Source organism: Lithohypha guttulata (assembly GCF_036872675.1).
Source record: "Lithohypha guttulata strain CCFEE 5908 chromosome Unknown scaffold_1, whole genome shotgun sequence".
In the NCBI taxonomy this organism is placed as follows: Eukaryota; Fungi; Ascomycota; class Eurotiomycetes; order Chaetothyriales; family Trichomeriaceae; genus Lithohypha; species Lithohypha guttulata.
The window spans coordinates 4,528,570-4,542,870 of NW_027042750.1; the positions used below are offsets into that span (position 1 = coordinate 4,528,570).

Below are 14,301 nucleotides of genomic sequence, written 5' to 3' on the forward strand. Positions count from 1 at the left end.
GACTGCGGCAGGTGCAAGTGATGTCGACGCTCATCAGACTCCTAGAAAAGCAACAGCCAATTGGTACAGGGCTTGGCGTACGCCACAATTACGTCACAAGCACATGCTGAATTCGGTCAGCCACACCTTGGTCTGCTTCTGAGCACGCGGAGACAGTGATAAATCACCGAACCATTACAATGCGGTACAACGATACATTTTTGAGAGAAACGCGTACGATGCCAGTACTACCCATGTGTCGCCTTGATTCTATACTTGTATGATCACATCTAACGTAGCCACTTGCTGTATGCCCACTGGATCCTTTGAAGCACTTTCAATTGACGTTCGACACCTTGTCGGGTTTGAAGCAGGTCATTCAAGTCTTCGATGAAATCTCTGTGCATCTTTCCTGGTATCAATTTGATTGCTGTCTGCCTCAGAACGTGGACATCGCACAACAGTAACCCGTTATCTTTGTATGATAGCATTCCGTCTTGTGTTATAGTGGCTTTGCTGAGCGTTCGGTCAATATTCCTGCAGAGATTGTTAGTATTGCTTGCACGATGCGAATCGGAAAACATACCTCAAAAGTCGCACTGAACCACCCTGCTGCTGCATCTGCTGTATACCTCGTCTCCTTCCGAATGTAGAGCTGAGCCAGCGGAATGCTAGAATAGCCACAACCATGCCAGGTGCAAGACCAACGAAGCCGAACAGTAATTCCTGGCTCTTCAGAATCGAATCGATTCCATTCATGGCGATTTCCACGTCCACCTTTGTCTTTTGTACCTGGATCAACAGCGCTCGCACAAGGTTGCCAAATATTGCGCTTCTAGCTGGACTTTGAATGTCTTTCTCGTAAGCTTTCAGGACTGCAGTCAGATCACCTTGTCGAACTCTGCTTCTGAGCTCGGCGACCTGCGACTCGGTGTAAGGTGTTCCATTCTCCGGGTTTTGTACCGCAAAGTCAATCACCATCCTCTCAAGACTTTCTCGGTCTGATCTCAGGCTGTCCTTGCTCATAACCGCCAACTCGCTGTTTTCATCATGTCGAATTGTGCCAATGAGTCGCTTGGTAGGCTCAATCACCCAGTTGTACCAGAAGTCTATTGTAGTGGCGCCAAGTTCTCGTACCCATGTCACGATTTCTGCACGTCGGTTGACGAAGATCCGGAGCAAGGTACCGCTCGAGAGGAAAAGAAGCAGTCCGGGTGCCCAGTACCGTATCCATCGCGACGGCTTTCCGAACTCCTTGGTCATTCTCTCCGATTGACGCTCCTGCTCGGGGATATGCACATCCAAAATGTGTAGTAGTCTGTTGACAAGCTGCGACGGTTCCTGATCCGTCGGGCCTCGATCAACCATGTCAATAACATCGTATTCAAACTCGTTCCATGTGCTTTTGACGGATTGTGCATGTGTGGTAATTCCCTCGAGCAGCCATATGCTCTTGGAGACATTGTTCTTCCAGCTCTTATGTGAATCAGGATCGTCTTCTTGTATAGTGAGACCTTCTTCTACAAGCAGACCGATGGCAGTAGCGCTCTGCTCTCTCAGCTTCTTGACATTCTCTTGTTTATGCCGTGCTTCGGTTCGACAAAGAGCAAAGGGAGATAGAATGCGTGTTCGTGCATGTGCCAAAGATCTGTCCTCGATACTTTGCTGTACTAAACCGTAGAACTCTCTCCATCCTTCCGATAATGTCTGTCCTGCTTCTTGAGCAGACTCTCTGATCAGGTTGTTTTGTCGGTATCGTCGTTTCGCATCAGCATATACCTCTTTCGCGCTATGCCAGAATTTTTGAGGTGAAACTTGTAGGATATAGAGACCAGTATACGCATACGAGCCAAGCACATCGTCCCAGTACCATATTGAGTCGTTTAGAGGTATCGTTTGATCGAGGAGGACATTAAGTATGAGGCCATAGACTTGGATGGCTGCTTTGCCAATAGCTAACCATTCGAGTTCATGCTCGTCGTTGATGCTTGAGGCTGACGCATCACCAGATTGTGGAATTTGAGCTATCGCTTCGCGCAACCTCGTGGCTCTCAGCAATCTTCTAGGACTCGCAGTCGTCGACAGTGCTCGTATCAGTGTTTTCAGCTTCGCGGCATGTGTTGAATCTGCTGAAGAGGCTGCCGTGATTGCACCATTTTCATTTCCTCCTTCCCCTTGAGTCTGCTGTTCTCGCTCTTCTGTCTCAGCCCCAGCTTCTGGAGGTGCAGCCCGAGCTAATTGAATTCTGTCGAGGATCGCATCGAGCCGTTGTACCTGATCGTCAACGAGCGACATCTCAAACACTGATCATGTGCTAATCGGCCATGGAGGCCTATACATATTCGCGATGTTGCAAGCATAGAGCTGAATGAGGAACACATGTCAATAAATCCGGCAAGTGCATCCAGGCATACCTACGTCATCAGTGTTTTGCGACCGCCGCAAGACTCTTTTGCTGTACTCGTACTTTCGTCAACTATACTGCCTGAAGAGTTTTTGACCTCTTGGGATATAGAGTCATGATTGTACTTCAAAGCTATAATGACAGTGTACGGGGTCAAATCAATTTGCAAAAACTCATGATGCATCAGTAGCGCAATGTGATGGCATGCTGGTAAGCTGTCGAGACAATGCAATTTTATCCCAGCTTGGTCTGTGACTGTTGAATATGCTTACAAGCGCCGGCCGATCTGTCCGCCTATAGTGTATGTGATTCCGTCTGCCGAAGAACAGTTTGAAGTACGAATAGTACCTAAACCCAAAATACCCAACATATGTACTCGCTCTGTAGTAATAAGTACGCCTGCGAGGTCTATGAGCATAGCCACCATCGGCATTCTCATGCTGATGGTAACGGCGGTATACACAAACAGTGGCCCGAGGATCTATATGACATTCAGCTGAGCTGGATAGGTCAACCATACGCACAATATATTCAAGGGCTCGTAGTGGTATGAGAAATTGAAGCTTGGACCTTGATATGAAACTGTAGCAAACACGTCAAACACCTGTCAGGGCACTCGGATGCTGAGATTAGCGGAGAACTAGCGTTCGTCTGGATCGTTCTAGAGATTCGAGCAGCCAATGAACAAAACCTACAGTTGAGCTGGAAGGACAAAACTGTGGTATTGTTGTCGATCGGATGAGCAAAGCACCGAAGTTAAGCTCAGTGGCATCACCCTAGACAAAAAAGTCCCTGAGGTCAATCCCTGCTGGTCCGAACAGCTTCACGCCACTCTTCTATTGGTTGTATGTAAGCCCGCCAATTCCTTCAATATTTTTACAAACTACGAATTGTCTGCCCTTCTTCATACACCAAACCCTTTACCGAACTACCTACACATTCCTCTAGAAGGCCCTGGTTTGACTTGCAAAGCCAACAAGGGCTAAACCGCCAGAATGTAGGCATAATCGTCCCAAACGTCGAGTTCCCACTGACCGCACTTTAGGAATTCGACTTTTGCAGCCGGCTATCCGGTATCCTATAGCGATCACTTCAACGAGATCGCAGCATACAATGTTCACCTCAACGTCTTCGAGAAAGCTTGGGCAGCATGGTACGCCTACATGCAAAACGATGTGCTAGCAACCGGCATCATGTCCTTTGTTATGCACGAAATTATCTATTTCGGCCGAGCCCTCCCATTCATAATAATGGACAAGATTCCATACTTCCGCAAATACAAGATCCAAGCACACAAGATGCCAACCCTCGCCGAGCAATGGCAGTGCGCCAAACTCGTCCTTCTATCACATTTCACCGTCGAACTGCCTCAGATATGGCTATTCCACCCAACCGCACAATACTTCGGAATGTCGACTAGTGTTCCGTTCCCCTCGTGGCAGACCATGGCCTTTCAGATCGCAGTCTTTTTCGTTTTGGAGGATGCATGGCACTACTGGTTGCACCGAGCTCTACATACTCCCATGCTCTACAAGAAAATCCACAAGCTTCACCACCAGTACAGTGCTCCTTTCGGACTGGCGGCAGAGTATGCCTCACCCATCGAGACGATGATTCTAGCTTTCGGGTCGGTCGGAGTACCTATTATTTGGGGCGCCGTGACGCAGAACCTACACATCCTGACCATGTACATATGGATCATCCTCCGACTTTTCCAGGCCATCGACGCGCATTCAGGCTACGAGTTTCCTTGGAGCTTGCACCACGTCTTGCCTTTCTGGGCTGGTGCCGATCACCATGATGTTCACCACGAGAAGTTTTTGGGCAATTATTCCAGCTCTTTCAGGTGGTGGGACTATGTGCTAGGCACTGAGGTCGGATCAGCCAGTAATAAGCAGGCTAAGCAGAAGAAGGCTGCGTCGGTCAAGACACAGTAGACAGTCGCACAACGCAACGATGTTTGGTTCTATAGCTGAGTAGATGCCCATCCGCAGTTGAGTGACCAGGTAAATTCACGTGAAATTAGCGACTCATTGGTCGGTGTTCAGGCAACAAAAGACTTATGTAAATATCAGGTGTCGCAAGCATTCCTGTCAACCCATTCTTGAACGCACATGGTGTGATGAAAGAGATATAGATAAGGTCAGATAATCAGTTGGTATCCCAAGTATTGCCTATTAGGCATCCCATTGCTTCTTTGCTACAGTTTGTAGGACTGCCTTAATGAATGTGAGATGAGACTGGAATCACACAGTCATTCCTCGATACTCATACATTAATCAATGCTGACTTGAATGCCATCGTGGCCTTAGCATTCCAGTGCAGAACAACATGTGCAGCGGGCTGATGAATTTGATGGAAGAGCATTGAGTGGCCACCCCAGCGGTGTGTCTCTTCACTCAACCATTTGGCTATCTCCTCTTTGGGCGGTCTATCCAGCCTGCATTGCAATATCCGTCTTTCGGAACAGCTAATGCAAAATGATATTCTGCCACGAGTTCAAAGAGAATATAGGATTGCTGACTGCCAAGTCCAGAAAGGGTGCCTGAAAATAAGCCACAGGGTAATTCTGACGTACTTCTTGTAAACAGGCCCTAAGTCAATGAGAGATTCGTCTGTTGTTCGCATGTCAGGCAGGAGTTGATGTCCCGCTTCCCATGCCTCATCATGCAAACCCAGCCATGTAAGGCGGGTCTCTCCATTATGCTCGATATCTACCAGAATGAGTGGCACGCAGTCGTCCTGCCCGTACCATCGCGGCTTGCGTGGATTTGAAGTCCTGTCGGAAATAAGGCCCCAATTTGCCCAGTCACCCCGCTTTGCGTGTGTACGTCTGTAAATTCCGAGTGGCTCGCTCATGCCTGTCGGCGACATCGATACTGTATCTGTTTGAGGTTGTCAATACACCATTGGGAGTCGATGCCTACTACAAATATTGTGAACCGAATCTTGTACGTGATATTTTTTACTTCGCAAGAATTGAATACACTCAAATAGACAGGGGCATTGACCGCGGCGAGTGCGACGTCCATGATTGTCAGCCAACAACACCATGCATCGGCACAATGGCTAATTGTGACTGGCTGGCTGTAGTGTTAGACTGCATCTTTGGTGAGATTTGTGCCACATCGCGTCGGCCGCAGGTCGAGGCGGTAGAGAGCACGATATCGAGTTGAGATGCGGACACTCATCGCCAGTCGTCACATAGCATACTATACAGGACCTGGCAGCCATCAAAAGGCCACAAGGATCATCTACTGTAATGGCAAAGTGAAGATCTCAGTTGCGATGTGACCGCAGGCAGTTGCACGAGCAATGTTTGCGACATTTGCACGCACTACTAGGAGATCGTCTTGGCATGTGCAACCTTGTAGAAACGTTCCTATCCAATCGATTGCTCCTTCATGCTGTCTGCCACTCTCGAAACAACATCTTCCGTTTCAAGTCAGACAAGCGCTCGACTTGTTACACACGAATTTAGGGACGCCGCTGTGTAGCCGCACATGAGCTTTCATGCTATCAACGCGAGCCTGAGCAATCTCATTCTAAGACGTCCGCCCACGTCTCCTCATCTTGTCGCTATCCTCCACGATGTATCTGATGCACGAGAGGTCAACGTTAAACGCGCAAACTCCAAGGACGTGCTGATCGTGAGCAGTGAAGATGATACCTGAATTCGAAATTCGGAACGATATGCTAACCTCATATGTACTGCTTTCATTGTCTTCTTTGTTTCAAGGTCGTCTCTTTTTTTCACGTTCACATCTTCTATTCTCGCAAAGTTCTGCGCATTGACTGTGCTTGACTTACTAACTGTCTTGACGGCTTTACTTTCATTCTAGACTGGTACTCTGTTTCGCGCGTTCTGGGGAATTTCGATGCATAAGATATTGGCTCGTCACTGGGAATTGCCTCCACCATAGCAGCACCTCCTCTGGCTACACGATTACGTTCGATACAAACTCGGTTGGGCAAGATTACAGATGTCTTTCCTCGATCCCATCGCAAGTGGCATTAATAGCCTTCTCAATCCCTTGACCTCAGGCCTAGGATCAGATGCAACGTCGGCCACAAGCGATGCTTCAACTCCAGCAACAGCGAGCATTGTGGAATCCACGACTGCGACATCAGTACTGGTGACCACTCCTTCGTCTTCATCTTCATCTTCGACCCTTGCAGTATCACCGACGTCTACTGCTACAATAAGTGCTGCAAAAACACCATTATCGACTTCTCAGAGACCATCAGAAACATCATCCTCCACACGCAGCACAGCATCCTCGTCAGCCTCTTCGATCGAGACCACCTTCTCTACGTCCTCGACTCGTGCTTCAACCTCATCGATATCCTCCTCCACAACATCGTCCAATTCGCTTCCATCTTCCCAAACTCGAACGTCAGCCTCTTCCATTTCGACTCCTGCCGCTCCTTCTGCAACCCCAGAACCAACAATTTCTTCTGTTTCCGAGCCATCTTCTGACGGCAACAAAGTATCCACAGCCGGCATCGTTATCGCCGCCATCGTCGCCTTTATCGTCGTTGTAGGCATAATCTATCTCATCTGCCGCTTTTGCCCGCCAATTCGCAAACGTCTTGACGCGTGGCATGTTAAACGACACAAAGAGCGCTCCTACCGAGAAGGGATTGATGGTCCCACTGTTCCCGAAAAGGATGTTGATGCAGGCGCTTATGCATCCTTGCATTCGAGATCTACATCGTCAGAGGTTGGGCAGAAAGTCGGATCTCTACGATTAGCATCGGACAACACAGCTACGGTCTCAACAGCGACGCTAGTTCCGACAACTGGTTTGGTGAAAGAAATTGACGTTGCGGTACCGCCAACAGCAGTAGTCCTCCCACCACTGCACCAAAAGAGAAACAGCCTTCTGAACCTCGCATACAAGCCGAATTCTCTCCTCCCCACATCTGCACCTCATCTCAAGACGCCATACAACTCACATCCGCACTATTTACAGGGATTGGACGCTGCCAATGCCACGACCACATATGACAGCCCTATACCCGTCCTCCAGCACAAACATCAACGGGGCTACACAATACCAACCTCACATACACACCACCCTCCTGCATCGCTCTCCCAACACAATAATGGCTACGGTCTCGGCCTCGGCCTCGGAAGCGTAAGTATGCTCCGAAACAACAGTCTACTCTCCCGAAAGGCTGGACAACATCCCAGACCAGAAACAACGGGACCGACTATCAACGCTACACCATCCAAGACCGCCACGGCCGGACACGGACGGACTCGAAGCGAAAGTCAAGAAGTGAATAGAAAGCCTTTACCGCCTGTTGTGATGAAGGAAAAGCAGCCACCACCTCTACCTCCTGCAGTTGCAAATACATACCATACGAGCTCGGAAAGAAGTCAAAGCGGAAGTGGCCGTGCGGCCTTGGCTCACTACCCCTCTACAGCTACACCTTCACCTGCAGCTGCAAATAGAGCATCTTGGACTCATGGCGATGAAGAGGTTCTGAGTGTTGCGCCGAGAGCAACAGAAACAGAGAATTCGACAGCTCCCGTGAAGGAAGAGAATGAGCAGGACCGCGAACCAACAATACCAGACATTCACATCGAGGCTCCCTCGCCTGCTCTGCCACAAGCAGTGGAAAGAATATCGCAAATCGGAATGGCAGTGTCGAGCACACCTCCGCCTGGTGATAGAGCTGCTAGCAACTATGTAGGAATGGCGAAGTAATTGTATATTGTTCCTTCTTTGGGTTAACTTGATCATGTTCGTGTTCCACTATCCTCTATATCTGTTTCGACTGTAATTCGCTTAGAACGTACTTCACACCATGACTCCGCGCTTTGACGCTAACGTTTCGCTTGTGTGCAAGTCAATGACTGCGGTTATTTCGTCTTTCTCTGAGCATTGCTCTCAATCATCTCAATCAATCGCATACCCACAGTCTCGCTTTCTTCCCAACCTCTTTGCCTATTCCAGAACCTATACATGTCATCAGTGTCGCGTAGACTATCATATCGTGCATCCTCTTCCAGGGACTGTCTCGTAATATTTGAAATTCCTGAACCACGCGTATTCATCGTCTTCAGTGCAGAATCACCCGGACTGGTCAATGGCTTGACGGCATCTCCGAGACCTGCATCTTCAAGAAATTTCCTTCGGACCATGAATCGCTCAGATCGCTCCTTGCGCATATTGCCGCTGTCTAGTTTGTGAATAGCATAGCGGACGACGTTGCGGAAGATAAGGAATATGTGTTCAGAGAAGAAAACTGAGAGCATGAGGTAGCCGAAGTGGATCTTGTTTGGTCGACCATCTGGACCAAGACCACCATTGCTGAACATGTGAACAAGAGCTGCGGAAGTGATACTGCCCAACCATGCAAGAAACTCGAGACTGTCAAGCCAGGGTCCAATGCTATCTGCACGTTGTGGGACGGGACGTCTTGACTCTATCGTGAGCTTGAACGTGTCGGCACGGAGCTCGAACCAGTTGTTGACAAAGTAAGCCACAGGGGTAAGAGGCCAAACAACGGAGAAGAGGACTAGATAGCCAAATTGAATTGACATTTCCCTGAGGTCAGCAGTAACATCGTATTCAGGTAGGTCAGCTTCCTCTCGTACTCGAGCCAGGAAGTCCTTTTCTTCGGCGTGGTCCGATGCTGCAATCGAAGGTACTGTGCCGCTTGATCGTTTTAGTGCAGAAGCTTTCAGGGCTTCAACTTTGTCTTGTCCTTTCCTGGTCAAGATAGGTACGATAGTCTCAGTTGCTAGAGAAATTATCTGCGACGTGACCGCAAAGAAGAACATCTGATTAGGAAGTCGCTGCGGATTAATACTGAAATTTGACATCGGAGGTGCTCTTGTCTGCTTCTCGTTCTCAGCGAAAGGTCGAACCGTTAGACTGAAGACGTCCAAGTATGGAACGAGAACTGAGGCGAATGGTATGTAAACAAATGAGGTAAGGAACATTGCCAGATATGAGGTGATAAAATTGATGACAAAGACCTTGCTGACCATGGCTTTGTCATGAGCTGATTGAGTTTCGTAGTTCTCGTAGTTGTTGAGCTGCTCAGCATACTTGGTTAAGAAGCCACTCACTATTGGCACACAGACTGTTAACAAGACTGTAGGGGTAAAGACCAGGAGTGACTTCAGTGGACCAGAATAGATCTCAGAAATGAAAACCTCGATTGAGTAGCAAGTGCAGATGACTATCCCCAGAGCAATGGCAGAAGCGATAGCTAGCGGAACTTGCAGTAACTGTCTCCTGAATCGTTCTTTGGCTGGAAAGAGAGCCATATCTTCTCCAGTGATAGGATCTCTGTGCACTTTTTCAGGGCGGAACTCTCTTCGTCGGGCCTCAAGAGTGCCGACATTCTTGACGCCCCATCTTACTGATAGTTCTATTTCTTGTCGTTTCCAGTACTCAATGAATACGACTGACCACATGCCGACACCAATCATATAGATAGGTGAGAAGTTGCCGAGTAGAAGCCAGATGGACGCTCCAAATGCAGCTGGGAATGTAAGGAATTGGAAATAGGACTGAAGGAAAGCATAGTAGTATGCAATCTATCTGCTATTAGTATAATGCCTGTAAATTGTGGTTCTGTGCTTACCTTCTCACCCACCGCATCTCGGACATGATCCAGGTCTTCTGGTGTCAAGAACGTCTTCTTCGTGAAGTCTGCTAGCCACTTCTTGTTTCTCTCGTGATTATGTAGTGGGAATATGGCCTCGACATTCTTCCATTCTCCATGCTTTGGTGTGATATTCGCTCCTCCATCCATTCGCTGGGAAGTGATCATGGCGTGGATCATTCTTAGACGCTCGGATTCGGACAGTGGTGTCTCCGTCAGAGTGCTTACTGCCTCTCTAGTAGGCTGGATCTGTCGTACCCCATGTAACCAGTCTCTTATCCTGGACCTGTAGATGACATCTGTAAAGGCCTCGTTGTTGCCAGCCTTGACGAAGATAAAGAGAGACGAATCATCGGCAGCTCGTACTTCAGTCTCGAGGTGGATTTCGGCAAGCGTTCGAATCAGTTTCTGAAAGTTGCTTGTAACATCGTATATTCCCGAACTTGGAATCTTGTACTTAATCACCAAGTCAACTCCCAGGTTGTCCTGAAGCACTTTGGGAGGCATATTGCTGGGCCAGTATAAGAAATGGTAGAGTCAGTCGGTGAGCTCTGCAAGCATGTTCAAATGGGCAGTCAGACACTACCCGGGACTGACTGGATCTGTGGGTATCTTTGTATTGCCTTTTGCTGGTGATGTATCCTCCGCTTGTCACACACACCTGCGAAACTGCGAAACTTGGAAGGAGCGACACACGTCATAACAGCAAGTTTCGCAATGACCACCCCGCAGCCAACGCGTCGTTTCTTTTGTGCAACCTGGAAGCTCTTCACGTCCAGATACTGCCCAGTTTTGTACACTGAGTAAGGAAACAATATTCGGCCTATCGCGAGTCGGGCTTGACGCTCCCTTGTTCAACCTGATCGATGGATGAAGAGTTTGCCAATGTCCACTTGTGTCGCAGAATCACGGCTACAGCTACGCAGTAAATGCCATACGCCCAAGGCTGTTATGGAACCACAAGCCTCTGTTTTCGCCTACGTGAAAGCGCTCTCGGCTCTCATGCATTCGGAAGCTGGCTCTAGGTTCGTACCGAGAGGACAATGTCTGCGAATGCTCTCCCATCGCATCTGAGTGGCATGAATGAACTTGAGGGTTATGGTTGGACATCTACAAAGGATCTCGCTGTGTGAGAACACGTCATCAATCAGGAATACGGTCAGTGAAGTTGCGATAATAATTCTTCCTGGTTGCATGAGGCCTTCGAGGAATCTTGTCCCTGGTCCTTGGCCGAAGGTTCAAAATAGGACTTGAGTGGCCTGGACACTCCACGCAATTTGAGCAATATCTTTCTATCAGTATTTTTAAAAGATTATTTCGCTGTTCCAGCAATAGGAGCGAACCTGTAGAGGCAGGTATAGTTTCAGCCTACAATAATCAGCACTATTGACCACTGCCTTCTTGCCTCGCAGGACTAAGCTTCTTGCATCAGTGAGCTGGCTGAGCAGTGCGCAAGACGGTCCACCAACCTGCAATGTGACACGCTCCTCAGCAGCAAAATCCCCATGTAGACCCGTGGCCGGTGTGTAATTGAATATCATGGGTGATCCATTTATGCAAGCAATTGATGTTTCGACTCGTTCGTGTTTCTTTGAACATCTATATGAATGAGTCTTTGAAGCACAAGAAGTCTTTTTTGTGATGTTCGAGTTTTCCCTTGTTACTTGGTCGGAAAACCAGTGTACAGTATGGTGAGATCGTTAATTTTGTATCAGCTCAGAAGGAGGCTGAACACGACGTTGGTGACTCGTTGCTGGGTTATAAATTTGCATTTAGACGACATCCCTACAAGTTTGGTAGCATATCGGTCCAGGCCACGTGCGATCTCGTACAGATATTTCAGTTTTGCCAGTCTCGTCTGATGCAAAAGGACGTATATTCAGCGGCTTATCGTCGGGTGTTACCATGCCTATCACACTCAAAACTGCTAGCGCCAAAGCTCGAAAGACTGCCGCCTGACTGCAAAAAATGACATCGTTGGCGATGATCTTCGCCTCAGCCACACACGAACCAACTACCTGCTCTCTTCTCCAGCTTCTCGCATCTTATCCATACAAGCAGCTGTAGGATCTTGCATGCTCCACGTCTTGCCTCGCTGTAGACCTTCCTCATACCTATCGTAACTCTACAACACCTCTTACGGATTCCCAAATCAACCAATAGTCCAGAACAAGACAACTGATAGCTCCTTCATCGCCATCCGAGCTCGGCGCCTATCTGGCATTCTCACTCACCATGAAGTTCACCTCAGCCATCCTCCTCTTGAGTCCTCTGTTGGCATCCGCCCTCTCATTCCCATCGAGCTCTGATCGCAAAGTTCTCGACGACCAGCACAAGGTCCCAGGCAGCCAGCCTCTCACCTTCTGCAAAGACCCTGCAGACTACATCCTCGACGTCCACAATGTCGACCTGATTCCCAACCCACCTGTACCAGGCGAGAAGCTCATAATTAGAGGCAATGGTACTTTCAACCAAGAGATTGAGGACGGCGCAAGCGTTTACTTGCAGGTCAAGTATGGCTTGATCACTCTCATCAAGCAAGATGCGGATATGTGCGAGCAGTTGCCAAAGTGAGTTCATGAGCAGTACCTGTCGAAGGAGATATGCTAACGAGGCAATTACAGGATTGACATTGAATGCCCGATTAAGAAAGGTTATATGGAAATCTACAAGGAGGTCAATATTCCAAGACAGGTCCCACCAGGGAAGTACACCGTTCTGGCCGACGTCAAGACCAAGGATAAGGAGCCGATCACATGTATGGAAGCCGTTGTTGTGTTTCCCAGGTAGTAGTTGGGGTTACTTGAAGAAGAATCTTTGCAATAAAGACGAGCTGTAATTGAGGCGAGACAACAAGAGTCGTGATACAAGTAAAGTGCTTGGTCGTGGTTATGAAGTGCGAGGGTATTGGTAAGACGAGATAGAGCTGCTTCCCCTACGACGAAGCTGAGCGCCAGAACGACGAGTGGCTGTCCTCGGCTTGGCAATATGTAGGTCTCTTCAGTCGTTGCGCGAATATGGTGGTAGGCACGTGTATACTTGAGACTCTGTAGCCTCTTGTACGACTGCGGCTTATAATGTCCATTATCTTGGCAGTATAGATCTTCCACTACCAAAGTGATCTGAGATGTCACTGTCGAAACAAAACTGTTGTGGTCCTTGGTTCTCTTGCATGCAAGCTGCGTTGACATTCGAACTTCTGCCTGTCCCTGACCGTGCCTGTCCACGTATTACGTTCCTCTATTCACCAAAGAGTCTTCTTACTCTCCTCAACACACTGTCCTTCTCTGGATCGTATGGGTGGTCCTTGGAAGGGATCTCAAGTACAGCTGGGAAGGCATCCTGGAACTTGTCTACTGTGCCACGTATCTTCTCTGCAATCTGGACGTCTGTGAGCTCGAGTCCCTGATATCCAATAGAGCTCAGTCCAACTTACGTGCTGGTTGATTAGGACAATACCTATGTCTTTCCGTTGCTGAGTAAATCTGTTGAATGCTTCTTCTATGACCGAAGCTTCAGTTCTATTGTCGCAAATGAGGAAATTCCGCTGTGCATCGGGAGGGTTTGTGACATGGCCAATTCCAGCTAGTAGGAGACCTGTGACTGAGCTGCAGGCACACGAGTCAGCAAAACACATGAATTGGGTCTTGCTTTTTGCAACAGGACTTCCACAGGCGAACCTACTCTTCGTCTCCAATTACAGCGAGGAATTGCCTGTCCTAGGAAAGTTAGAGACCAATCCTCACATTCGAAGCTTCCGTGTTACCCTATAGGCTGACGGCGGTGCTGCCATCTCGTACTCAGCTTCTCACTGTCTGCTGAGTGGTTCGAAGGGCAGACAGGCAGTCTATGGACACATGTTGCAGTTGAGATGCTGCAGCAGCAGCATTATCGTCAAGGGCCTTCGTCATTGGCAAGGCAGGAACGAATGCTGCGAACTTGCTGCCTCAGCAGACCATGAATTGGAATTGGCTTGCTGAACATGGTCAGACAGTCGATCGTGCGGCAACATACATGATCTTCTCGATCAAATGTCCCTGGATCGACCCTGCAGTTTCAAGTTCCTCACGACCTTTGCTCCTGCTGCTCCATCGTTCTCCGATTCGTCGTTCTTTTGAGCTTTCACCGCTTGTGCGCATCTCGACCAAAAATTTGATATTCGGCGGAAACGTGGGGTCAATACAAACAGCTTTTCGGCGCAAGCTAATTCTTGACTCACTTCCAGATCTAAATGCTACTATAGTTGATTGTGTTCCTTCCTGCATCTTGCTAACCATCTTTCTCGTCAA

The 14,301-nt window shown here is 48.5% G+C and overlaps 5 protein-coding genes across 5 annotated transcripts; 3 read left to right on the forward strand and 2 right to left on the reverse strand.

Moving 5' to 3' along the window:
* Positions 1 to 269: 269 nt before the first annotated feature.
* NCA2 (Nuclear control of ATPase protein 2) lies at positions 270 to 2,274 on the reverse strand (the record flags this gene model as incomplete). Its single annotated transcript, XM_064896049.1, has 2 exons — positions 270 to 516; positions 566 to 2,274. The coding sequence occupies 2 exons, from the start codon at positions 2,272 to 2,274 to the stop codon at positions 270 to 272; spliced, it is 1,956 nt and encodes a 651-aa protein (XP_064758736.1).
* A 1,222-nt stretch (positions 2,275 to 3,496) lies between these two features.
* Positions 3,497 to 4,320, forward strand: ERG25 (C-4 sterol methyl oxidase; the record flags this gene model as incomplete). The annotated part of the gene is made up of 2 exons (XM_064896050.1): positions 3,497 to 3,536; positions 3,566 to 4,320. The coding sequence occupies 2 exons, from the start codon at positions 3,497 to 3,499 to the stop codon at positions 4,318 to 4,320; spliced, it is 795 nt and encodes a 264-aa protein (XP_064758737.1).
* A 2,046-nt stretch (positions 4,321 to 6,366) lies between these two features.
* On the forward strand, positions 6,367 to 8,100 carry LTR64_001672 (uncharacterized protein; the record flags this gene model as incomplete). The annotated part of the gene is made up of 1 exon (XM_064896051.1): positions 6,367 to 8,100. One exon carries the CDS (start codon positions 6,367 to 6,369, stop codon positions 8,098 to 8,100), a length of 1,734 nt encoding a protein of 577 aa, XP_064758738.1.
* A 155-nt stretch (positions 8,101 to 8,255) lies between these two features.
* LTR64_001673 (uncharacterized protein) lies at positions 8,256 to 10,519 on the reverse strand (the record flags this gene model as incomplete). The annotated part of the gene is made up of 2 exons (XM_064896052.1): positions 8,256 to 9,944; positions 9,992 to 10,519. 2 exons carry the CDS (start codon positions 10,517 to 10,519, stop codon positions 8,256 to 8,258), a joined length of 2,217 nt encoding a protein of 738 aa, XP_064758739.1.
* A 1,728-nt stretch (positions 10,520 to 12,247) lies between these two features.
* Positions 12,248 to 12,802, forward strand: NPC2 (Phosphatidylglycerol/phosphatidylinositol transfer protein; the record flags this gene model as incomplete). Its single annotated transcript, XM_064896053.1, has 2 exons — positions 12,248 to 12,582; positions 12,637 to 12,802. 2 exons carry the CDS (start codon positions 12,248 to 12,250, stop codon positions 12,800 to 12,802), a joined length of 501 nt encoding a protein of 166 aa, XP_064758740.1.
* Positions 12,803 to 14,301: the final 1,499 nt, after the last annotated feature.